The sequence below is a fragment of the Salvelinus sp. IW2-2015 genome, linkage group LG36 (assembly GCF_002910315.2).
Source record: "Salvelinus sp. IW2-2015 linkage group LG36, ASM291031v2, whole genome shotgun sequence".
NCBI lineage: Eukaryota > Metazoa > Chordata > Actinopteri > Salmoniformes > Salmonidae > Salvelinus > Salvelinus sp. IW2-2015.
Genome location: NC_036875.1, coordinates 668,589 through 694,897, shown reverse-complemented (window position 1 = coordinate 694,897; position 26,309 = coordinate 668,589). Strand labels below are relative to the sequence as shown.

General features: G+C 41.5%; 1 protein-coding gene across 2 annotated transcripts in view; it reads right to left on the bottom strand.

Annotated features, from left to right (window-relative positions):
* Positions 1–14,158: 14,158 nt before the first annotated feature.
* The window catches only part of LOC111959720 (tomoregulin-2-like), a 132,726-nt gene continuing 120,575 nt past the window's right edge, over positions 14,159–26,309 (bottom strand). For both annotated transcript variants that reach the window (XM_070437698.1, XM_023981501.2), the window contains 2 exons: positions 23,386–23,544; positions 14,159–14,808 (listed from right to left, as the gene is read on the bottom strand). In XM_070437698.1, the coding sequence (XP_070293799.1) occupies positions 14,712–14,808; positions 23,386–23,544 (256 nt within the window). In that variant the 3' untranslated portion in view covers positions 14,159–14,711. The remainder of the gene's footprint in view (positions 14,809–23,385; positions 23,545–26,309) is intronic.

The window sequence follows — 26,309 nt, the reverse complement described above, 5'->3', positions numbered from 1 at the left end:
AGGCGTACTGGCTCCCTTGAGCACCGAGCCTGCCCAACCTTACCTGGTTGAATGCTCCCCGTAGCCCGACCAGTGCGGGGAGGTGGAATAACCCGCACTGGGCTGTGTTKGCGAACCGGGGACACCATGCGTAMGGCTGGTGCCATGTAYRCCKGCCCGAGGAGACGCACTGGAGACCAGACGCGTTGAGCCGGCTTCATGGCACCTGGCTCAATGCTCAATCTAGCCCGGCCAGTGCGGGGAGGTGGAATAACCCGCACCGGGCTAAGCACATGTACAGGAGACACCGTGCGCTTTACCGCATAACACGGTGTCTGCCCGTACTTTCGCTCTCCACGGTAAGCTCGGGGAGTTGGCGCAGGTCTCCTACCTGACTTCGCCACACTCCCTTGTAGCCCCCCCCAAGAAGTTTTTGGGGCTGACTCACAGGCTTCCAGCCTCGCTTCCGTGCTGCCTCCTCATACCACCGCCTCTCGGCTTTAGCTGCCTCCAGCTCTTCACAAACACTGACACAGGAACAATCACCCACCAACAAACAGTGAGAACAGCCTACCTTAATGTGGTTCTCAATCAGAGGAACGTAAAACACCTGCTCCTGATTGAGAACCATATCAGGCTAATTGAAAATGAACCCAACATAGAAACACATAACATAGAATGCCCACCCAGCTCACGTCCTGACCAACTAAACAAAGACAAAACAAAGGAAATAAGGTCAGGAACGTGACAAATCCAGGTAATTCCAAACGGTTCACATACATTTTCTTGCCACTGTAACTAAAAAAGCTGTGCAGCAATGCTCCCCATCCAACCTGGGAGAGCTTGAAAGGATCTGCAGAGAAGAATGGGAGAAACTCCCCAAATACAGGGGTGCCAAGCTTGTAGTGTCATATCCAAGAAGACTCAAGTCTGTAATCGCTGCCAAAGGTACTTAAACAAAGTACTGAGTAAACGGTCTGAATACTTATGTAAATGTGAACTGTCATTTTTATTTTATTTTTATAAATTCAAATAAATACATTTTAATAAATAAATAAACCATTACTTTTTGATGCACATGCTACTTCACAACATCATATTTGAACTACAGTGATCCCTCGCCACTTCGCGGTTCACTTATCGCGGATTCGCTATTTCGCGGATTTTCATAATGCATTTTTTTTTTTTTTTGGTGCATTGTGCTCTGCATTCTGATTCGCTAAAAACTCGGAACGTAACCCCCGCGATAAACGAGGGATTACTGTACAACAAAACAACTAACCAAAATATATTTTTAGAGGGTGATGGTGCTTGATGTTGCTGTGAACCATCACAAGTATATCTTTGTTGATGAAACGAGCTTCAACCTGGCCAAAACTCGGCACCGTGGGCAGAACCTCATCGGCCAACGAGCGACCGTCCAAGTGCCTGGACAACGTGGGGGAAACATCGCAATGTGAGCAGCTATCTCTGAAGATGGTGTGGTAGGACGTAGGCCATGACTTGGATCCTACAATGCTGCACGCCTCATTGTGTTTCTCAATTAAATTGAGCAGGCCTGTCAAGGTGTCACCTATGTCGTTATATGGGACAATGTCAGGTTCAACCATGCAGCGATGGTTCAGGCATGGTTTCGGAGCATCCCCGATGCGTGACCCTATACCTGCCCCCATACTCTCCTGCCCCCATCTTGCATTGTTTGCTATTGGATCAACTGGTAGTTAAAACAACKAMATTTAAAAAGATATCATTATGTTGTGTTTTGGTGATGTTCTCGTTACATTTCACAATAMATATTTTAATAAATGTTTGTGTGGTGAGAGATGTTTACAATCCAAATGAATTACAAGTGTGAACAGTGTTGTGGAAATTCTTACACAGGGACATTCAAAGTCAATCTTAAATTAATCATTGTTAATTGTTAGCGTGCTGGAGAGGTTCCAACAAACTTCATGCACCACAGTACACATGTCAACCAGGAGCTCTCCTTGGGCAGTCCCAGCAGCTGTCTTATATACGGCTATACAMAGACAAGTTATATTTGCATGATTTAGCATAATTAATGAATAGTTACTGTTTTGTYTCATTCATGTGACTGACCAATACTGGTTCATAACATGTGACAGACCAATACCTCACGAGGCTTCTTCTCTCTAAGCTGAGACCTTGAAACTGAGATATGTTTCTTTCTCAAAACAAGGTCTGGGCGAACTGCCAAATTGCAGCTACTGATAGTGAGGATTCGTTCAGTCAGCCACTTGCATATACACAGAAATAGTTTTATAGAACAGCACATAAATAGAAATCAGAAATTTGTTATAAGAAAAGCACATGTACAGTGCCTTGCAAAAGTATTCAACCCCTTTGGCGGTTTTCCTATTTTGTTGCATTACAACCTGTAATTTAAATTGATTTTTATTTGGATTTCATGTAATGGACATACACAAAATAGTCCAAATTGGTAAAGTGAAATGAGAAATCACATAATTAGTTAAATAARGTCCACCTGTGTGCAATCTAAGTGTCACATGATCTCAGTATATATACACCTGTTCTGAAAGGCCCCAGAGTCTGCAACACCATTAGGCAAGTGGCACCACCAAGCAAGCGGCACCATGAAGACCAAGAAGCTCTCCAAACAGATCAGGGACAAAGTTGTGGAGAAGTACTGATCAGGGTTGGGTTATAAAAAAATACATAAAACAACAAACCTGCCAGGAGAGGACCGCCCACCAAAACTCACGGACCAATGCAAGGAGGGCATTAATCAGAGAGGCAACAAAGAGACCAAAGWTAACCCTGAAGGAGCCGCAAAGCTCCACAGCGGAGATTGGAGTATCTGTCCATAGGACCACTTTAAGCYGTACACTCAACAGAGCTGGGCTTTACGAAAGAGTGTCCAGAAAAAAAGTTATTGCTTAAAGAAAAARATAAGCAAACATGTTTGGTGTTTGCCAAAAGGAATGTGGGAGACTCCCCAAACATATGGAAGACGTTACTATGGTTAGATGAGACTAAAGTTGAGCTTTTTGGCCACCAAGGAAAACGCTATGTCTGGCGCAAACCCAACACCTCCCATCACCCCGAGAACACMATCCCCACAGTGAAGCATGGTGGTGGCAGCATCATGCTGTGGGAATGTTTTTCATCAGMAGGGCCTGGGAAACTGGTCAGAATTGAAGAAATGATGGATAGCACTAAATACAGGGAAATTCCTGAGGGAAACTTGTTTCAGTCTTCCAGAGATTTGAGACTGGGACGAAKGTTCACCTTCCAGCAGGACAATGACCCTAAGCATACTGCTAAAGCAACACTCGAGTGGTTTAAGGGGAAACATTTAAATGTCTTGGAATTTCCTAGTCAAAGCCCAGACCTCAATCCAATTGAGAATATGTGGTATGACTGTACACCAGCGGAAGCCATCCAACTTGAAGGAGATGGAGCAGTTTTGCCTAGATGTGCCAAGCTTATAGAGACATACCCCAAGAGACTTGCAGCTGTAATTGCTGCAAAAAGTGGCTCTACAAAGTATTTACTTTGGGGGGGGATGAATTATTATGCACGCTCAAGTTTTCTGTTTTTTGTATTATTTCTTGTTTGTTTCACAATAAAAAATATTTTGTATCTTCAAAGTGGTAGGCATGTTGTGTAAATCAAATGATACAATCCCCCCCAAAAAATCTGTTTTAATTCCAGGTTGTATGGCAACAAAACAGGAAAAAGGCCAAGGTTGGTGAATACTTTCGCAAGTATAACATTTCCATCACAGCAGTTTGGAGATTTGCACTAAGAGTTGTGAAAATGTACCACATACTKGTGAAAATAGTACGAAAGCGATAACAAATAGCTGTAAGTAGCTTGGTGGAAATGGGGTCTAATGAGCAAGTTCATGGTTTGGAGGACATCACAATTTTAGACCGTTCATCTAGTGTGATTGGCTTTAAAGATTCCAGAGTAGCTAGGGSCATCAAATCACTGAGCTTGTGCATTATTTGCATGTTAAAGTAGTTTCAGGGGTTTAGTTGGTAGAGCAACAACATTTCTTATTAAAAAAAAGTTATGTAGTCAGAGCTAGTAGACCTATATTGTGTCGGGTAGATTGTATTTGCAGCACATTGGCTTTTGGGTATTTTAGCAACTGCAACTTTGCTTGATGAGCATGGTACATGATCATTCTCTTTTATTGATGATCTTCTCTGTTGGCCACAAACTTTCTCAACCCTGCATAGGCCTAAATGTAAGAAAATAAATGTGCCAAGTGACTTCCTATGTTCAGAAATGGCATGTAAAGCTCTGGTGGAACTCATCAAAACTTTGGAAAGATGCCAAGAAACAACATTTGATTTAGATGTGTGGTATGAATATTTTTGTGATATTATATATTCTGAAATGGGAAAAATGTAAATAAAGAATACACCCCCAAATCCAGGAAAGTTTACAAGCCGAACAAGCCGTATTGGAATGATGAGTTAAGGSATCTATGGTCAGTAATGCGCAAGGCTGAGTACTTATTTTTACAGTGTAAAGATAGGAATACAAGAGAACAGTGTTGGAAGGAATTTAAGAAAAAACAGCAAGTGTTTCATAAAAACTGCACCTATTTAAATGGAGATATCAGAAAAGGCAKTTATTACACCTTGAGGAGATACAGACAAGAAATCCTCAACAGTTTTGGAGCCAAATAAACAAGTTAAGACCAAAACGACATAAGAAAATTCCAATGGAAGTCAGGGAGGAGCAGGGGGGCTGAACACTGATATTACACAGGTACTTAAGGAGTGGGAGAAGGGGTTTTCTAGTTTGTTCTCAGGTAACGAAAATGTGGCATATTTTGAGGAAGAATTTTATAAAGACATATGTTCCCTGAGAGCTAAAAAGGAAAATACAATGTTAGAACACTCTTATATACATATGTATATAACATTGTAACCAATACTTAAATGAGGAGCTGTCTGTGATTGATGTGGAAAAATTGGGAAAGCGTTTGGYATTGATGAACTGCCTAATGAGGTTTTAAAATCCCCTAAATGAATTGACGTCCTATATGATTTGCTCCAAATTTGTTTTGAGTAAAATATACTGCCATCCACTTGGTATAAGTCTATAGTGAATCCCATTCCCAAATCTTCAAAAAATGACCCAAGAGTGCCACTGCACTATGGAGGCATAAGTTTATTAAGTACRGTTTATAAATTATATTCATCCATCCTTAAYAACAGGCTAATTACATTTTTGGAGGACCAAAAAATTCTGGTGGAGGAACAAAATGTTTTTTGTAAATCCAGAGCCTGTATAGATCATATCTTCTCGGTCTGTACAATAACTAGAAATAGATTACTTGAAGTGAAGCCTACTTTTGCATGTTTCATTGATTTCCAGAAAACGTTTGATTTTGTAAATAGGGATCTTTTAGCCTATAGTTTGTTAAAGACAGGGGTTGATGGGAAATGTTATCACGCAATCAAGTCTCTTTACAAAGCACCAATTGCTTGAGTTAATGAATATGGTACAGATTGGTTTCCCCACACCCTCGGGTGTAAAACAAAGAGACACCTTATCACCGACTTTGTTTGCTTTGTTTATAAATGATTTGACAAAAGAAATGAACAGTTAAATATTGGAGTAAGATATGATGATGAAATACAAAGTTTCCTTTTATATGCTGATGATATTATTTTGATGGCAGAAACTGAAGAAGACCTGCAGAACATGTTTTCATGTGCAGTCAATTGGTGTAAAAAGATGGAGATGATGAACATATTACCTTTYTATACGGAACATCTGCCCGGGCCGACTCAGGAAGTAGAGCTCTCGGGGGAGTCATAGGAAAAACAGAAACACTCAAAGATATTGGTTATGCTACGCATTCCCAACTGTATCASACATGCGTGTGTCCTGTTCTGGACTATTCAGCAGGAGTGTGAGGTGCTAAAAGGTATCTCAAAAAGGAACATGTCCCTAACAGCGCAGTACTTTACTTTTTAGGTGTCCACAAGTTTGCACCTACACTTGCAATATCTGGTGATATGGGCTGGGAACCCTGTGAGGTGAGGTGGAAGGTGTGTATGGTGAGACCTTAGAATAGACTTTTGGATATGCCAAATGCCAGAATAGCTAGTAAAGTTTTCAATGGGATCTATCCATAGGGGAAGCCTGGGCAACTGAAATGTCTGACCTTTTTCAACAGTCTGACTGTGAACATTTGTATGAAAACCAAATCAAGGGAGACAAAGATATGATATGTTGATGCAATATGGGAAAAAATGGTTAGAGGAGATTAATCATAAACTCAAATTGAGAACTTTCTGTTTGATTAAGGATGAATTTGTGTGTGAGAGATATATTATGTATAACCTACCTAAAAATAAGAGATCGCTGTGTGCACAGGTAAGATCAGGGTTATTGCCTCTGCGTATTGAAACAGGTAAGATCAGGGTTATTGCCTCTGCGTATTGAAACAGGTAAGATCAGGGATATTTCCTCTGCGTATTGAAACAGGTCGGTATTGTGGTGAAATGGAAGAGGAAAGACAATGTAATTACTGTGACCTCRAAGAAATAGAGAATGAAACTAATGTTATCCTCTATTGCCCATTCTACCACRATATACGCTTGATCTTATTCCAGAAATCCCACCAGATATACCCTGGCATTATATGGCTGAGTGATGAGGAGAAATTGAAATGTTTTTTTGTCCATTGTGTATTTCCGTTTGCAGAATATTTCGATAAAGCCTGGAATAGAAGGTCTACCTATAATGAAAGAGTAATAATATTTAGCTTCTATGTTAATGGTGTGTGTATATAGATTGTGTGTATGCTTGTCTACCATATGAATCTTCTCTTTGTGTCAGACTGGGTTCAAGTGACATCTGTTTCTTTTTTTATGTATTTATTTGTCTGTATATGGTATGTATATACATATGCATGTATGTATGTGTATATATGCAGTGTCTATGCATGTACAGTATATATGTATGTATATTATTTTACTGCTATAGGGATGTAATTATTGTTTGGAAGACCTTATTTACTATTACGTATTGATTTACTTTTCTTTTTTTTCACTTTTTATGTGATGCGCAATGCGGAGAACACCTGAAGAAGAATGATCATATAATTACCAGAGTGAATTATTGTTATGTTTGTTTATGTGTCAATTAATCCCATAAGGGATGTGTTGCCAAATGGCGATTTGACACAAAACATTTTTTAAATTCAATTCAATTTTAAAGAAATTGTTTGCTTATGTAACCGGTGGGAGTATCCTTGTGTATTGCAATGTATTCATCTGGCTTCAGCCAGCTTTCTTTCAGGCTAATCAGGTAAAATGTATGGTCGTGATGAGTTCATTTACAATAATTGCTTTGTAAGGAAAGATCTGGGGAGAGTTCAATAATAAAACGTAATAATAAAACAGGCCTCGATTTGAATGAGGTTTTTACTATAAAGGTCCCTGGGGCGGATGGGCCTGCCAAAACCACACATGGGGAACTGAAACAGTCTCAATGGAATGGAAATTAGGACACATATTGTTTTTTTTCAGGGGGGGATAGGGTTGATAATGACCTATAATGACTTATAAGATTATAGTGCATAATGTATTATATCCATATTGTTTTGATAACACAGACAAGATAGTTATTACACAGTTATAATACAGGTCTATAACAAGAACATATAATTTATTATAAAGCTTTATGAAGCACTATTCATGTGTTTTTGTTTATATATACATAAACTCCCAGTAATTTATTGTGTAATTATTTCAATACTCAACAAACATGACATTTTCAGTAAATACTCAGTACATGGAAAGTGTCTGTTTGGAAAGATAGTTTTAGGCATCGCATAACATTCCATTCCAAGTCTGTAGTCTACTGCTACCAGCTACAGATAACTGCCAAAATAATGGAAACACTTGAGTAAATGAGCGATACAAAGTATATTAAAAGCATGTGCTTCCACACAGGAGTGGCTCATGCTTAAGGTAATTATTTTGGCTACCATGGCTATGCCCCCATATGATGAAAATGCCCTCATCCACAGGGCACGAGTGGTCACTGAATGGTTTGATTAAAAACGATGTAACCATATGTGTGTGTGTGTGTGTCTCAGTCACCAGATCTCAACCCAATTAAACACTTATGGGAGATTATGGAGCGGCGCCTAAGAAAGTGTTTTCTATAACCATCAACAAAACACCATATTTCAGAAATTGTCGTGGAAGAATGGTGTTGTATCCCTCCAGTAGAGTTCTAGACACGTGTGGAATCAATGCTAAGGTGCATTGAAGCTGTTCTGGCTCGTGGTGGCCCAACACCCTATTAAGACACTTTACGTTGGTGTTTCGTTTATTTTGGCAGTTACCTGTAGCTCACAGGTCTATCAAACACCTCATCGTGGAGAGGCAGTAACTGTAACAGTCTTGTTTAGAAAGGCAAAGTATTGCCACTTGCTAGCTAGGACCTGATAACAACATCTGAAGAGTTTCATTCCAAAACGCTATATATCCTTTTTCAGAAATGTTGGTAAATTGGCTATTTATTGTTTAAAAAACTTATGAAAGAGATTGGTGTGTTTTCCCACCACCTAATCATCACATGGGGTTGTTCAATGACAGACATGTATTTGTTTGAAATCTGTCACTTGATGGTTTCATTGGAGAGGGACCAATAATCATGTTTTGTTGCAAAATGCTATTTATCCGCCTCACTCTCAGAGAAATAAGTAGTACTGCTAGGTTTTACACAGTCAAATGTGACAAATAACTACATTTCTTGTATAAAAACTGTACAAATTATATCAATACTAATATGAGATCTGTATGTCAAATATTTTACATTTTACATTTTTGTCATTTAGCAGATTCTTTTATCCAGAGTGATTGACAGTTAGTCCATTCATCTTAAGATCGCTAGGCGAGACAACCACATATCACAGGATACAAACATTTCATTCCAGCTAAACAATGCATATACTGTATACAGTGGCGACCAGTAATTCAAAATAAATAATAATAATGTGTTGCCTGTTTTGCATTAATACGTGTCACATATTAGTTTGCAAACAATGTTAATAAAAAGTTAATAAAGCTGCATGCAAACATGGTCTCTTTTTTGTTGTCTTGAGTAAGGCAGCTCCAAAATGCAGGTGTTTCAGCCGAGCGCAGTGCTTTCTGTGGYGGTGGGGCAGCCAGAGCGTAGGGGTTTGTAATGTTCTATAGTTGCGCCGTGATTGGCTCAGTGATCTGTCACATATGGGGACACTACGTCACCGCAAAATCTACAGGAAGAGCTCGAAATGTCAAGCCCTTTGGGTGCTGCCATGGGTGCTGCCATAGATTTACATTAGAAGTGCCCATCCAAGAAGGCTCCCTGGAAGCCTTGTGTTTCAGACATAAGGAAGTGGATGGAGGCAAATGTTCTACTTTTAAACTCAAAACAGAGATGCTTGTTCTAGGTTACAAGAAACAAAGAGATCTTCTGTTGAATCTGACAATTMATCTTGATGGTTGTAAAGTCGTCTCAAATAAAAYTGTGAAGGACCTCAGCGTTACTCTGGACCCTGATCTCTCTTTTGACGAACATATCAAGACAGTTTCAAGGACAGCTTTTTTCCTTCTATGTAACATTGCAAAAATCTGAAACTTTCTGTCCAAAAATGATGCAGAAAAATGTATTCATGCTTTTGTCACTTCTAGGTTAGACTACTGCAAAGCATTACCTGACATACAAAGCATTAACATGCGCTTGCTCCTCCTATTCTTTCCAATTTGGTCCTGCCGTACATACCTACACGTACGGTACGGTCACAAGACGCAGGCATCCTTACTGTCCTAGAATTTCTAAGCAAACAGCTGGAGGCAGGGCTTTCTCCTATAGAGCTCCATTTTTATGGAATGGTCTGCCTATCCATGTGAGAGAGCAGACTCAGTATCATCCTTTAAGTCTTTATTGAAGACTCATATCTCTTCAGTAGGTCCTATGATTGAGTGTAGTCTGGCCCAGGAGTGTGAAGGTGAACGGAAAGGAACTGGCGCAACGAACCGCCCTTGCTGTCTCTGCCTGGCCGGTTCCCCTCTCTCCACTGGGATTCTCTGCCTCAAACCCTATTACGGGGGCTGAGTCACTGGCTTACCGGTGCTCTTCCATTCCGTCCCTAGGAGGGGTGCGTCACTTGAGTGGGTTGAGTCACTGGCGTGATCTTCTGTCCGGGTCCCCCCCCCCCCCCCGTGGCGTAGATCTTCGTGGGCTAAACTTGGCCTTGTCTCAGGATGGTGATTGGTGGTTGAAGATATCCCTCTAGTGCTTGTGGGGGCTGTGCTTTGGCAAAGTGGGTGGGGTTATATCCTGCCTGTTTGGCCCTGTCCGGGGGTATCGTCGGACGGGGCCACAGTGTCTCCCGACCCCTCCTGTCTCAGCCTCCAGTATTTCTGCTGCAGTAGTTTATGTGTCGGGGGGCTAGGGTCAGTCTGCTATTTCTGGAATATTTCTCCTGTCTTATCCGCTGTCCTGTGTGAATTTAAGTATGCTCTCTCCAATTATCTCTCTCTTTTTCTCTCTTGACATTTACTCCTGAGGTGTTGACCTGATGCACCCTCGACAACCATTGTGATTATTATTATTTGACCCTGCTGATCATCTATGAGCGTTTGACCATCTTGGCCATGTTCTGTTATAATCTCCACCTGGCACAACCAGAAGAGGACTGGCCACCACTCATAGCCTGGTTCCTCTCTAGGTTTCTTCCTAGGTTCTGGCCTTTCTAGGGAGTTTTTCCCAGCCACCGTGCTTCTACACCTGCATTGCTTGCTGTTTGGGGTTTTAGGCTGGGTTTCTGTACAGCACTTTGTGACATCAGCTGATGTAAGAAGGGCTTAATAAATACATTTGATTGATTAAATACATTTGATTGATTGGCTATTGAAAAAATGACGTCAAATCACGTTATATCTACCATAGCTTTGATTGGAATGAACATGTCAACATCATACTTTCAGAATCTTAGCTAGCAAGCTAGACAAGCAGTCATCCTCATGCAACAAGTCGACAATCTACTGGCAAATCCTTTTCAATCCTTGTCATATGAAGAGAAATTATAGATAAAACGTATCGGTGATCATCGGTCATTGGATCGGAAAGTATTCACACCACTTGACTTTTTCCACATTTTGTTGTTACAGCCTTATTCTAAAAAGTATTCAAGTATTTTTTCCTCATCAATCTACACACAATACCCCAATATGACAACGCAATAACTGGAGAAGAACACCAGTCCCGACCGTGAAGCACGGGGGCGGCAGCATCATGTTTTGGGGGTGCTTTGCTGCAGGAGGGACTGGTGCACTCCACAAAATAGATGGCATCATGAGGTTGGAAAATTATGTGGATATATTGAATCAACATCCTCAAGACATCAGTCAGGAAGTTAAAGCTTGGTCACCAAATGGACAATGACCACAAGCATACTTCCAAAGTTGTGGCAAAATGGTTTAAGGACAACAAAGTCAAGGTATTGGAGTGGCCATCACAAAGCCCTGACCTCAATCCTATAGAACATTTGTGGGGGCAGATATGAAAAAGCATGTGCGAGCAAGGAGGCCTACAAACCTGACTCAGTTACAACAGCTCTGTCAGGAATAATGGCCCTAATCTCACCCAATTTATGGAAGGCTTGTGGAAGGCTACCCAAAACGTTTGACCCAAGTTAAACWATTTAAAGGCAATACTACCAAATACTAATTGAGTGTATGTAAACTTCTGACCCACTGGGAATGTGATGAAAGAAATTAAAGCTGAAATAAATAATTCACTCTACTATTATTCTGACATTTCACATTCTAAAAATCAAGTGGTGATCCTAACTGACCTAAGACAGGGACTTTTTTACTAGGATTAAATGTCAGGAATTGTGAAAAACTGAGTTTAAATGTATTTTGCTAAGGTGTATGTAAACTTTCGACTTCAACTGTATATGATATTGTCTTATTAGAACTGGCTAGCCAGCTAACCTAATGTTAGCTAGCTAGATAACAAGCTGGAAACGAACCAACATTTTAGAAAGTTGCTTTGAGTTACCTGGTTTTCTATATTGGCATATACTAAATTAATTTTCAAATGGATGGGTTTATTGGTGTTAATATACACCAGTTGTGTTATTTTGGACCACCAGGATGCTGATGTTGTTTTTGTGTTCATAATCTTTCAACAATGTCAATAACAAATTTGATGTTGGACAACAATATAACGTTCATGATGTCACTGAGACAACTGTCTACAGACATGTCGATAGACGTAGTATAAACCAGCCTTTTGTCTGACAGAGGGTGCCTCCCTTCATTGCCTCCTTTTAAGGGCTCCTCGAGTCATCACGAATTCATCCACTTTTGGTCTTCATAGGCTCACATGCATGCACGCACAGACACGCGCATACCCCTCTCATGTGTAAACTAGGGTCATGCAAATGGATGCAAATGTTCAACGTAATGCCACATTTTACATGCCAATACAGCAGAACATTATCACACTAGTGAAAATCACACTTTATAACCCACAAGCAATTACTGACAGATTTTCACATGAAATGTATGTTGCATTCAAATCGATGACCACCATGACTAAAGCCATGACTTTAATTGTCTACACCTGTCTAAAAATGTGGGCACAATCAGAATGTGGGCAAGATCAGGTCAAAGGATGCATGTTAGCACAATATATGAATGGGGCTTTAAGGACTGAGAAAACATTTAAACAGAGATGGAAGAGGAAGCGAGACATCCCACTCCCTCATTTGCTCTGTTTCAGTGGAAGTCTATGAACTAAGTAGACTAGATCCAGCTGCTATCGCATTGATGTCTATGGAGTCCCACCCCCTTAAGTAGACAGGAACTGACCTTTTTTTTCAATAGTAAACAATCTGAGTGAACTATCTTCATTTATCCAGTCTTTGATTTAAAGGTAATTTAAATAAAGTTGGATTCATTTTGAATTTGAATTTGACATGGAACGCTCACGTACCATGATAAATATTTAATTTCTCAGATATTTTCTCCCTCTCACAGAATCAGATTGTTAGGATTAACCACATGCTATGGGTAAAATGTTTCATTACACAACAATCATTGCAATCAGTCGTTTATGTAACCTGTGAAGAGGACAMACATCTAATTGAACACTGTTGACCTTCCTGAAGTGAAAACTAACAACATAAATCTGTTGGTGGAATCCTGGTCCCAGAATGATAACATTCCTATGGTGTATATCTGCRCAGACATGCAGACATTCTGAGTTTTCTGCTCCACCCTTACCCCCCGAGCTGGAAAAATGAGGGGAGAGTACAGGAAGATAGAGGATTCCACATGCTCGTCTGTGGAGTGAACTGGGAAGTGACCCCCCCGCTGTCTCTGTGGAATTTGTGTAGAATCCTGCAGTCTGGTGGTTTAGCATTTGCGTGACCCTGACACTCATTCTGGTCAGGTCAGCTTAACTTTGAACACAATAGAACCTGGTCAGTAGGACCACATCAAATATTTCTCCACCGTGGTGTGTACAATGAAAAATTATGCATTTGACAACTTGACGATCTTGAACACAATATCAGACTTTTAAAGTTACCTGTATGATATTTGAAATCTGTCAGCTGTGAATATATATAATGTGTGTGTGTGTGTGATGCATAAAAAAGACATCACCTGCCATAGCTCATCAGGTACAGCTACTATAACTCAGTTCTCTTGTATAGGGTAGGCATATGGTGAAATAGTCCTCAAGGGCCAAAGTCCTACTGGGGCATGTTCAGGAAGGCAGAACGTTGTGGAATGTTCAGATATAAATAGGTTATGTAGAACAAACATGCCTCTCTGACATTCTGAATGAAGAGTCATCATGTCTTGTCAGCTGTAACACAAATTTCATCACATTTCTATCCGCAATGTTCCGCAATGTTAAAGTTCAGGTTTTCTTGTCTATCTGATAGTTAATTGATCAATTAATATCACTGATTGCCGGGGAGTTTACCCACCTGTGGCCCACTATAATTGATAGATTCCAAAGTGAGGATCTGGAAATACACCTTTCATCTCAGACAAACCTACCCCACCGTTTCCTCTTGAGTGATGTTATCTTAACTGTAAATGTGAAAATGGACACCCAAGAGCGACATTTTAAAGATGGGCCAAAGTTACTTTCGTGATATAAATTATTTATTTACATTACAGAAAAAATACCCCACCAAGACAATGTAATAACTATTGGAAATAGACCCAGTAATACATAACCAAACAGAGCTGTACTGTAGTACCATAGATTCCTCTTAGTGACCTATACCACAGGTGCAAGGCATCACGTGTAGCCCCCCTCCCAACCCCCCATTGCTTCTCCCCTAAAAACAACCAACATCCCCCACAAACATCAGCTAACCCACTTCTATAGCCCCCCCCCCCTCCCAACCAACACACCGACCCTGTATCCTCACCCCAAAAGCCCATTGTTCAATGACTCATCATTGGTGTCGGCGCTGGTCTCCAGAAGGATGAAGTTGCCCCTAGATGCTGATCTAAGGTCAGTTTTGCGTTTCGTCCCCCTCCCACTACCCAATCCTTTATAGTTCATTCAGGTTGGGATTGTAGGGAAGTACAAGAAGGGTGAAGCTGATCCTAGATCTGTGTCTACGGGGCAACTTGGACCCAGAGAGGAGCRGGTCTCAGGGTTTCCCCCATCGCGGGGCGGCTCAGTCAGATGAGGCGGGTGGAGGCGCGCATGGTGTTCTCCGAGCTGTAGTGGGTGGCATTCTGCTTCTGCCGATTGACCCTGTTGCTCCGCGGGCACTTCCTGTCCAGACAGGAAGTGGAGTAGAGGAGAGAGAAAGGAGAGAAAGGAGAGAGAGAGAGACAGAGAGAGAGGAGAGGAGGTATAACAACAAGAGAGAGAGAGAGAGAGTGCTGTAAGCTATTTGTTTTATGTTCATTATACAAGGGTTTAATGCCCAAAACACAGTTTTTTTTCATAATAAATAAATAGTTCTGATTTATTGACCCTCAGTTGATTTTACCTTTGGGTTGCTCATATACTTGAAGGGAAATMAACAAGTCAAATAGGGAACTAACTAGGGAAAAGGGCATTGAATTGTTTTGGAAATACTTGTTATAAAAAATGTAATAGCCTTCATTGCCACCWAGTGGTGCGGTCAATGATATGCAAGTACATAGAGAAAAGTCAGCAAATACAAGCTAACAAAATACACTGAACAAAAATATAAATGCAGCATGTAAATTGTTGGTCCCGTGTTTCATGAGCTGAAATAAAAGATCCCAGACATTTTCCATATGCACAAAAAGCTTATTTCTCAATTTTTAATAGCACAAATTTGTTTACATCCCTGTTAGTGAGCATTTCTCCTTTGCCAAGATAATCAATCTACCTGATATGTGTGGAATATCAAGAAGCTGCTTAAATAGCACGATCAATACACAGGTGCACCTTGTGCTAGGGACAATAAAAGGCCACTCTGGAATGTGCAGTCACACAACACAATGCCAAAGATGTCTCAAGTTTTGAGGGAGTGTGCAATTGGCATGCTGACTGCAGGAATTTCCACCASAGCTGTTGCCARAGAAATGAATGTTCATTTATCTACCATAAGCCACCTCCAACGTCGTTTTAGAGAATTTGTCAGTACGTCCAACTGCCTCACAACCGCAGATCACGTGAATGGCGTCCTGTGGGTGAGTGGTTTGCTGATGTCAACGTTGTGAACAGAGTGCCCCATGGTGGCGGTGGGGTTATGGTATGGAAAGGCATAAGCTATGGAAAACGAACGCAATTACATTTTATCGATGGCAATTTGAATGCACAGAGATACCGTGACGAGATCCTAAGGCCCATTGTCGTGCCAGTCATCCGCCGACATCGCCTCGTGTTACAGCATCATAATGCACAGCCCCATGTCACAAGGATCTGCACACAATTCCTGGAAGCTAAATATGTCCCAGTTCTTCCATGGCCTGCATACTCACCAGACATGTTATCTATTGAGCATGTTTGGGATGCTCTGGATCGATGTGTACGACAGAGTGTATATATATATACATATATAGCATACAGTAGGATATATAAATAAATATGTTTAAGTGGTAGAAATCCGCTAAATGAATGACTCAAATAGTTTCTATAAGAATGTAAATGACAATGATCCCCTCAACAGTCAATAAAGGACATCAATAAACATCAATATAACGCATTATATTACAACTCCTGTTGATCTTATACTACTTTGATACATATCAAATGGTTGGTACCTAAGTATAGAAAAGAGCTATTGTGTTCGTATTCTAAATATTCTGTACCACATTCTATCATTTGTAATCTCTGACACTGTAAAACCAATGCAGCTAGGGCTTAATTATGCAAACCATTAAAAACAGAATTCACTAATTAACAGAAATTCGATTAAGCAGCCTGGAATGTGGATATGGGGAGGCTCYATTTCCATAATGAAGCACAAATTAGCCTATACACTTTCAACAAAAGGCGCTATAAATTAATGGTAATGTAGTATGGTCCCTGAATGCAATATTCAAAATACATAGGATTGGTCTTCGGCCGGTTCTTTTGAACACTTGGTATTTTTAACTATTTGTTCCCTGTATAAATAAATTAATGGGATCGTTCACCAAAATTACAAAAATACACATTGGTTTCCTTAGCCTGTATGCAGTTTATTGACAACGTATGACAGCAATCGATGCTTTGCTTAAGTTTCCTTGGCACTGTTTCCACATGCTAATGCTTTAGCATTTGTGGCACAAATCGCATTCAAGTCATGGTTCAAATATTATATTGTTTTGTGCATCATGTCCAAATCATACGAAAGTAACWAAAATTAATTGTGAAGGTCAACAAAGTCACTTATAGATGTTTTGAACATGATGMGTGAAAAATGCTAATATCGGTCCCATTACTTGAATGGGATTTGTGTCACAAATGCTAAAAAGTTAGCGTGAGGAAACATTGCCAGGGAAAACAAAGCATTGATTTCAGTTATATCTGCTGTCAGGGTAAGGAAACCAATATATAATTTTGTAATTTGGRTGAACTATCCCTTTAAATTAAATGTGTGCATTTAGAATAGTGGGGAAGTGTGAGGGCCTAATGTACTAATGTGAGCGAGTCGTAAAATGCATGCGTGTTGTTTGCTACAGAAGCAATGTGAATTTGATTAAACTGTATTGAATTCAGAGGTTTATTGGAAGATAAATTAAAGTGAAAGTAAACTGACTGGACACAACCTCATAACTGTGCCTTCTGTAATTGACCTACACAGACAGTCTCTCTCTCTCTCTGTCTCTCTCTCTCTCTCTCTCTCTCTCCCTATCTCTCTCTCTCTCCCTCTCTCTCTCTCTCCCTTTCTCTCTCTCTCTCTCTCTCTCTCTCTCTCTCTCTCGGCACATAGCCTGTCTTCTTTTGAGCCAGGCCTGCCTATGGCGGCCTTTCTCAATAGCAAGGCTATGCTCACTGAGTCTGTACGTACTCAAAGTTTTCCTTAAATTTGGGTCAGTCACAGTGGTCAGGTATTCTGCCACTGTGTACTCTCTGTTTAGGGCCAAATAGCATTCTAGTTTGCTCTGTTTTTTTGGTAGTTCTTTCCAATGTGTCAAATAATTATCTTTTTGTTTTCTCATGATTTGGTTGGGTCTAATTGTGTTGCTGTCCTGGGGCTCTGTGAGGTCTGTTTGTGTTTGTGAACAGAGCCCTAGGACCAGCTTGCTTAGGGGACTCTTCTCAAGGTTMATCTCTCTGTAGGTGATGGCTTTGTTATGGAAGGTTTGAAGGCTTCCTTTTAAGTGGTTGTAGAATTTAACGGCTCTTTTCTGGATTTTGATAATTAGCGGGTATCGACCCAATTCTGCTCTTCATGCATTATTTGGTGTTTTACATTGTACACAGAGGATATTTTTGCAGAATTCTGCATGCAGTCTCAATTTGGTGTTTGTCCCATTTTGTGAATTCTTGGTTGGTGAGCGGACCCCAGACCTCACAACCATAAAGGGCAATGGGACGTGCACGTTTAGTTTTTTGCCCTAACATTACACAGCTGATTCGATTATCAAAGCTKGATGATTAGTTGATTATTTGAATCAGCTGTGTAGTGCTAGGGCAAAAAACTAAATGTATACTCCTTGGGGTCCCGAGGACAGAGTTTGGGAAACCCTGCTCTTGGGCAACGGTGTCTAGATGGAATTTGTATTTGTGGTSCTGACAACTGGACCATTTTTGGAACACCATTATTTTTGKCTTACTGAGATTTACTGTCAGTACCCAGGTCTCACAGAATCTGTGCAGAAGATCTAGGTGCTGCTGTAGGCCCTCCTTGTTTGGGGACAGAAGCACCAGATCATCAGCAAACAGTAGACATTTGACTTCGGATTATAGTAGGGTGAGGCCGGGTGCTGCAGACTGTTCTAGTGCCCTCGCCAATTCGTATATATATGTTGAAGAGGGTGGGGCTTAAGCTGCATCCCTGTCTCACCCCACGGCCCTGTGGAAAGAAATGTGTGTTTTATTTGCCAATTTTAACCGCACATTTGTTGTTTGTGTACATGGAATTTATAATGTCGTATGATTTTCCCCCAACATCACTTTACATCAATTTGTATAGCAGACCYTAATGCCAAATTGAGTCAAAAGCTTTTTTGAAATCATCAAAGCAGGAGAAGACTGCTTTGTTTTGGTTAGTTTGTTTGGGTAGGAGGGTTTGTATTTTGTCCTGTTGTTCATTCAATGTAATTGGAGAATCCAGTGGGTTCTGGTCTTTAATACTGTTGATTCTAAGATTTGTATTTGATCATGTATATGTTTTTGCTGTTTGTTCTTTGTTATAGGGCCAAAAAGATTGGAGAAGTGGTTTTAACCCATACATCTCCATTCTGGATAGATAACTCTTCGTGTTGTTGTTTGTTTACTGTTTTCCATTTTCACAGAAGTGGTTAGAGTCAATTACATCGAGCTGATTTCTGACGTGCTGTACCTTCTTTTTCCATAGTGTATTTCTGTATTGTTTTAGTGATTCACCATAGTGATGGCGTATGCTCAAGTTTTCTGTGTCTCTATGTTTTTGGTTGGATAGGTTTCTCAATTTCATTCTTAGGTTTTTGCATTCTTCATCAAACCATTTGTCATTGTTATTMATTTTCTTTGGTTTGCTGTTTGACATTTTTTATTTGATAGGGAAGCTGAGAGGTCAAMTATACTGTTTAGATTTTCTATTGCCAAGTTTACACCTTCACTATTACAGTGTAATGTTTTGTCCGGGAAGTMTAAAAGTGATTACATTTGTTGTTGTCTAAATGTTTTTTGGTAGGTTTCCACACTACTTTCCTTCCATCTATTGCGTTTCTTTACATTATTCAGTTCCTTTGGCTTTGATGCCTCATGATTGAGTATTGTTCTGTTCAAGAAGACTGTGATTTTGCTGTGATCTGATAGGTGTGTCAGTGGACTGACTGTGAATGCTCTGAGAGACTCTGGGTTGAGGTCAGTGATAAAGTAGTCTACAGTACTACTACCAAGAGATGAGCTATAGGTGTATCTACCATAGGAATCCCCTCGAAGCCTACCATTGACTATGTACATACCCAGCATGTGACAGAGATCCAGGAGTTGTGACCCGTTTCGGTTGGTTATGTTGTCGTAGTTGTAGCCAAGTGGGGGAGGGGGAGGGAATGCTGTCACCTCCAATTAGATGTTTGTCCCCCTGTGTGCTGAGGGTGTCAGGTTCTTGTCCAGCTCTCGCATTTAGGCTGCCACAGATTAGTACATGTCCCTGGGCCTGGAAATGATTGATTTCCCCCTCCAGGATGGAGAAGCTGTCTTCATTAAAGTATGGGGATTCAAGTGGGGGGGATATAGGTAGCACACAGAAGKACATTTTATCGACATAACCCGAAAGGCCGCTCAGCAAGGAAGAAGCCACTGCTCCAAAACCGCCATAAAAAAGCCAGACTACGGTTTGCAACTGCACATGGGGACATAGATCGTGACTTTTTTCAGAAATTCCCTGTGGGTCTGATGAAACAAAAATAGAACCGTTTGGCCCATAATAACCATCGTTATGTTTGGAGGAAAAAAAGGGGGAGGCTTGCAAGCGAAGACACCATCCCACCGTGAAGCACGGTGGGCGAGCATCATGTTGTGGGGGTGCTTTCTGCAGGAAGGACTGGTGCACGTCACAAAAATAGATGGCATCATGAGGTAGGGAAAATTATGTGGATATATAGAATCAAACATCCAAAGACGTCAGTCAGGAAGTTAAAAGCTTGGTCAAATGGGTCTTCCAAACGGACAATGACCCCAAGCATATTCAAAGTTTTGGCAAAAATGGGCTTAAGGATCAACAAAAGTACAATGGTATTGGGCGATGGCCATCACAAAGCCCTGACCTCAATCTATTAGAACATTTGTAGCAATAAATAAGCGGGAAAAGTGTACTCGCATCTCGTGTAGCAAGGAGCTACAAACCTGACTCCAGTGTACACCAAAGCTCTGTCAGGGAGGACATGGGCCAAAATTCACCCAACTTATTGTGGGAAAGCTGTGGAAGGCTACCCGAAACTTGACCAAGTTAAACATTGAAAGCATCTAACAATACTGAATTGAGGATGTAAACTTCTGACCCACTGGGAAGGTGATGAAAGAAATAAAAGTTTGGAAATATAATCATTCTCTTTGCATTTCACATTCTTCAAATAAAAGTGGCATCTTAAACTGACATAAAAGGACATTTTAAATAGGATTAATTTCAAGAATTGTGAAAAAAACTGAGTTTAAAATGTATTTTGGCTAAGCGTGTATGTAAACTTCTGACTGTATGTCCTCAGTGGGTACGGGGGGGTTGTCAGTTGGGCTATCAAGATGGCTGACAGGGGGGGGGGGGTGCTCAGAGGGGGTGGGATGCCCTGGGCCTGGGGTTCTTCATTTGTCTGTCCTGCTGTGATGTCGAGGCTATGGTCAGGGTCTGAGGTGGGCTGTTCTGCTGGCTTCTCTGCGGGGGTGGCCAGCTCTCTAATGGTTTGCTCTCTGTCACACGTCATTGTTCTCACCTTCTCCTCGAGCACTTCCACCTTTCACTTTCACCTCCTCTAGTGCTCTGTTCTTCTCCTGCTCCTTCTCCTATTGATGTTGTCTCACCACAGTCCAGAGCGCAGATATGTCTCTCTCCACCTCCAGCTCTCCAGGTCTGGTTGACTGGAGAGTGTTCCAGGTGTTCCAGCTCCACCTGCCTTACCTCCAGCTGGGTGAATTTATCCTTAATTTCAATGAGGTAGTAGTTCTCTGTGCTGGGAGGTTGACTTTCTGCTTGAGATTGCTTGTCTGTGGTGTTGTATAATGAAGAGGTCTGGTCTGACACGCTCGGGCTGGGGGTATCTTTCTATAGAGAGAGCTTATCTTGCTAAGCTATCTTTTTGATTATGTGAAAGTCCAGCTGAAACTGTTTGGGGTTGCCCTGTACCATTATTGTTCCAGACTTGAACAGGTTGACATTGGCTGACCCAAAGTCCTCGTTGTCTAATATCCTGAGTTTCCACCCAGGGGGTAGTGTGTTAACATAGCATTGTGCCATGCCAAGGGATGGTCTGTGTGGAAGATTAAGTTGCTTATGTTCCCATTTTTATAATAGTAATCAAAAAGTGTCTCTTGTTTTTCCATAAGGAGCAAAAAAAAAGTATTTTTGTACGCATTTCGTGCCTAATATTTTTTTACATCCAAAAAATGAAATAATTTGAAAGACATTTACAACAGGGGAAAAACAACTGTAGCTCTTGACAAATACTAAAAAAGATCATATGAGAAAACACTTTTCCATCAAGCAATTATCTCTGCAGTGCATATAAAACACTGCATCAATCAGCTATTTGTTAATTTTCTTAGTCAGCATCCTCACTGAGGTAATGCCATACTTCCTGTATTGTAATGACCTCTGAACATCGGGAAAGGGCTTCAAAGGCGGGGTAGGCTGTGAAACTCTCCTGCCATTGTTGGGCTAAAGGGCTTGTACACCTCTCATTTCACACCTCAGTGCTAATTGAAATTGCAGTCAGATACGTTCTGTCCTAGCAAGCTTGGTAGCCTTAACTTAACATTCAGTCCTTATAGAGTCAAATATATAATTGTAATGTATTTACTTCTTGGCTTTAAACATGGCTTCAGACTAAACATTACTCACTCAGTTCCAGGTTGGATGGTGTTTTCAGGTTTATGTTGTTTGTTTGCCAGAGCATTTGCTGTAAAGCTTGGAAATCTTTGGTAGTAGGAATCCTTCCAGGTAATTTTGTCCAAAATCGGGGTTATAGGTTTGTAGTTTTGATTTGGATTGAAAGAGGGTAGTAGAGGGTAGTATCCTGTATATGTCCTTGCCGAAATCCAAGTTTATCTAACTCTAAATCTAACTTTTTGTAAAAACACGCTGAAAAATGTGGGAGCTCATCTTTCTCTCTTGACCTACACAGACTCTCTCTCAGTCTCTCTCTCTCTCTCTCTCCTCTCTCTCTCTCTCTCTCTCTCTCCTCCTCACTCCCTCCCTCCATGTCGTCTTGAATTTCGCTCTCTCTCTTCCCTCCCTCCCTCCCTCCACTGTACCGTCTTGATTTCTCTCTCTCTGTCTCGCTCTCGTTTCATCTTGGTTATAGCTTTTTTTTTTTTACTTTATTAAATGTCATGTCTTGCATAGGTCAAGATGACCTTTCCACGTTCCCTCCGCAGCACCAAAACGTAACCCCCTATGATGCACTACCTCTTATCATGGATCTCTGTTTGTGTATGTAGTCCTCTGTAGAAGTGGGTGTGAACGCACATACAGTGCCTTCAGAAAGTTTTCACACCCTTTTACTTTTTCCACATTTTGTTGTGTTACAGCCTGAATTTAAAATAGATTAMATTTAGATTTTTGGTCACTGGCCTACACACAATACCCATAATGTCAAAGTGGAATTATGTTTTTCAAACATGTGGACTAAAACCTCCCTGTCTCTGTGTTAATCTCTGCACGCTCAACCCAACACCTCACGGTTTACCAAAGTGTGTATGCACAGCATGTGAGAGTTTACACATATGGTTGCCTAATGTAGTGGTTCTCAACCCCCAATCTAATTTTGCTCTGCCCAAAGTACCCCCTTGTGTGAACCTGATCATTAGGCCAATGTTCTTATCGGTCTTTCCAAGTACCTCCTGTGGCTAGCCTAGGTACCCCAAGGGTACAACCTTTGGTTGAGAAGCACTGGCATAATGCACATGCTTGCTCACACAAGTTTGTGTATGTGTGTGTGTGATTGCACAATGTGTATGTGTGCTTGTATGCGTGTACCTGCGTCTGTGTACTGTGTGTGTATGCAAGTTTGTGTGTGTGTGTCCTACCTGGTAATACAGAGCACCACCACACAGATGATGGCCACCTGCAGAGCTCCGATGATGGAGGCGATGAGGACGTAGCGCAGCTTGCCAGAGCCGGGGACCACGTAGAGCACATTGTACTCCTTATTTTCACACTGGGGTCCGCTGAAGCCTGAGTGACAGCTGACAGACACTCACACACACGCACACGCACGCGCACGCACACGCACACGCACACACACACACACACACAAACAAATAAGCACATACACAAAGGTTGATGTTAGTTTGTGTACATGATACATGTTTGTGTTTGCATTTGAGGTCACCACAGTGTACAGGCTAATGTGTGTCTTTAAGTTAGTGCTTGAAGTAACTGTACGTGTGCATTATATCTGAATGCGGTAGTTGTGAGTGTGTGTGTTGGGGGGGGGCTAAAAGTGGTATATTTTAATCCATCTCTCCAACTATCTCTTTCTCTGGGGAGGTTTGTCCTACAACACTGCTTATTTCTCCCTGCTCTGTACAGGACACACACACACAACACCACACACACACACACACACACACACACACACCACACACACACACAACCACACACACACCAACACACACACCAACAACACACACACACACACAACACAGTCTTGTACAGCTACCTTGGTAGGGAGATACAATTCAGTTCCAATTCAAAAATCCTATTTTCCTAACCCTAACCCTAACCCTAATCCTACCCGTACTCTTACCCTACCCTAACCCTAACCAAACACTAAACTTTATCCTAACCCTAAACCTAGCTACCTAACCCTAACCCTACAACTAAACCTAGCTCCTAACCTTAATATTAACTTAATTCTAACACTAACACTAAATTCTAACCTTAACCCTAAACCCCCTAGAAATAGCATTTGACCTTGTGGGGACTAACAAAATGTCCAACTGGTCAACTTTTTGTTCGTCTACTATTCTTGTAGGGACTTCTGGTCCCCACAAGAATAGTTAAACACGTCCACACAACACACACACACACACACACACCACACACACACACACACACCACAACACACACACACCACACACACACACACACCACACACACACACACAACAACACACACACACACACACACACACACACACAACACACACACACAAACGTCATTTCTCAGTGGGACACATGAGGGTGAGCGAAAGTCAGACTACTCTTTTATCCTCAACCTTAGCTATTTCTCTCTCTCTCCTTTTCTTATATCTTCTTCTCTCTCTCCTCACCTCTCTTCCCTCGCTCCCTTCTATTTCCACCTCTCCTTTACTCAACCTTAACATCTCCCTCCCACTCCCTTTTCTCTTTCCTCACATATCTTTCACCATGATGCAGTGGACAGGTGTACTGAGAGCAAACTCTCTGTCCTCTCACAGTTATTCCAATGGAGAAGGATGAAGTGGTCCGTAGACACTGATAGATCAGTTTGGCAATTTTCTCCTTAATGGTTAAGATTAGGAATTGTCATTTGGATAAACTGATCCTCGATCAGAGGTAAAATATCAACTTCTACCTTAAACCTTGAACAGGGGCAGTATTTATCAAACATCTGAAAGTAGAAGTGCTGATCTAGGATCAGTTCCCCCCTGTCCATGAAATCACAAACACTGCGATCCCTAAATCAACACTCCCATTCATCAAAACACTACCTCCTCCATACAGCTGGTGGTGCCAGAGACTTCCCCTATTTTTCCCATTCAACTATCACCACTATTCAGTATGCAGGGCATGTAGGCTTGAAGAGCAGGGGGGGTAGAGCCATGTTTCTGTGAGGGGAGAGATGAGAAAGAGGCTAAAGCCCTGTGGCTGTGACCGCAGCACAATCCCACTGACCCACAGGTTAATGGGCTTGGCCTGACCATGGGCTTATCACTCACCTAGAGGGCTGGATGGGGCACAGCTGATCAGGGGTGTATGTGTTGTGGGGAGGAGGGGGGTTTCTGTGTGGGTTAGTAATTATAGGTACAGTGGGGAGAACAAGTATTTGATACACTTGACAATTTTGCAGGTTTTCCTACTTACAAAGCATGTAGAGGTCTGTAAATTTTATCACAGGTACACTTCAACTGTGAGAGAAGGAATCTAAAACAAAAATCCAGAAAATCCACATTGTATGATTTTTAATTAATTAATTTGCATTTTATTGCATGACATAAGTATTTGATACATCAGAAAAGCAGAACTGAATATTTGGTACAGAAACCTTAGTTTGCAATTACAGAGATCATACGTTTCCTGTAGTTCTTGACCAGGTTTGCACACACTGCAGCAGGGATTTTGGCCCACTCTCCATACAGACCTTCTCCAGATCCTTCAGGTTTCGGGGCTGTCGCTGGGCAATACGGACTTTCGGCTCTCCAAAATTTTCTATTGGGTTTCAGGTCTGGAGACTGGCTAGGCCACTCCAGGACTTGAGATGCTTCTTACGGAGCCACTCCTTAGTTGCCCTGGCTGTGTGTTTCGGGTCGTTGTCATGCTGGAAGACCCAGCCACGACCCATCTTCAATGCTCTTACTGAGGGAAGGAAGGTTGTTGGTCAAGATCTCGCGATACATGGCCCCATCCATCCTCCCTTCATATCGAGTGCAGTCGTCCTGTCCCCTTTGCAGAAAAGCATCCCCAAAGAATGATGTTTCCACCTCCATGCTTCACGGTTGGGATGGTGTTCTTGGGGTTGTACTCATCCTTCTATTCTCCAAACACGGCGAGTGGAGTTTTAGAGGAAAAAGCTCTATTTTTGTCTCATCAGACCACATGACCTTCTCCATTCCTCCTCTGGATCATCCAGATGGTCATTGGCAAACTTCAGACGGGCCTGGACATGCGCTGGTGAGCAGGGGACCTTGCGTGCGCTGCAGGATTTTAATCATGACGGCGTAGTGTGTTACTAATGGTTTTCTTTGAGA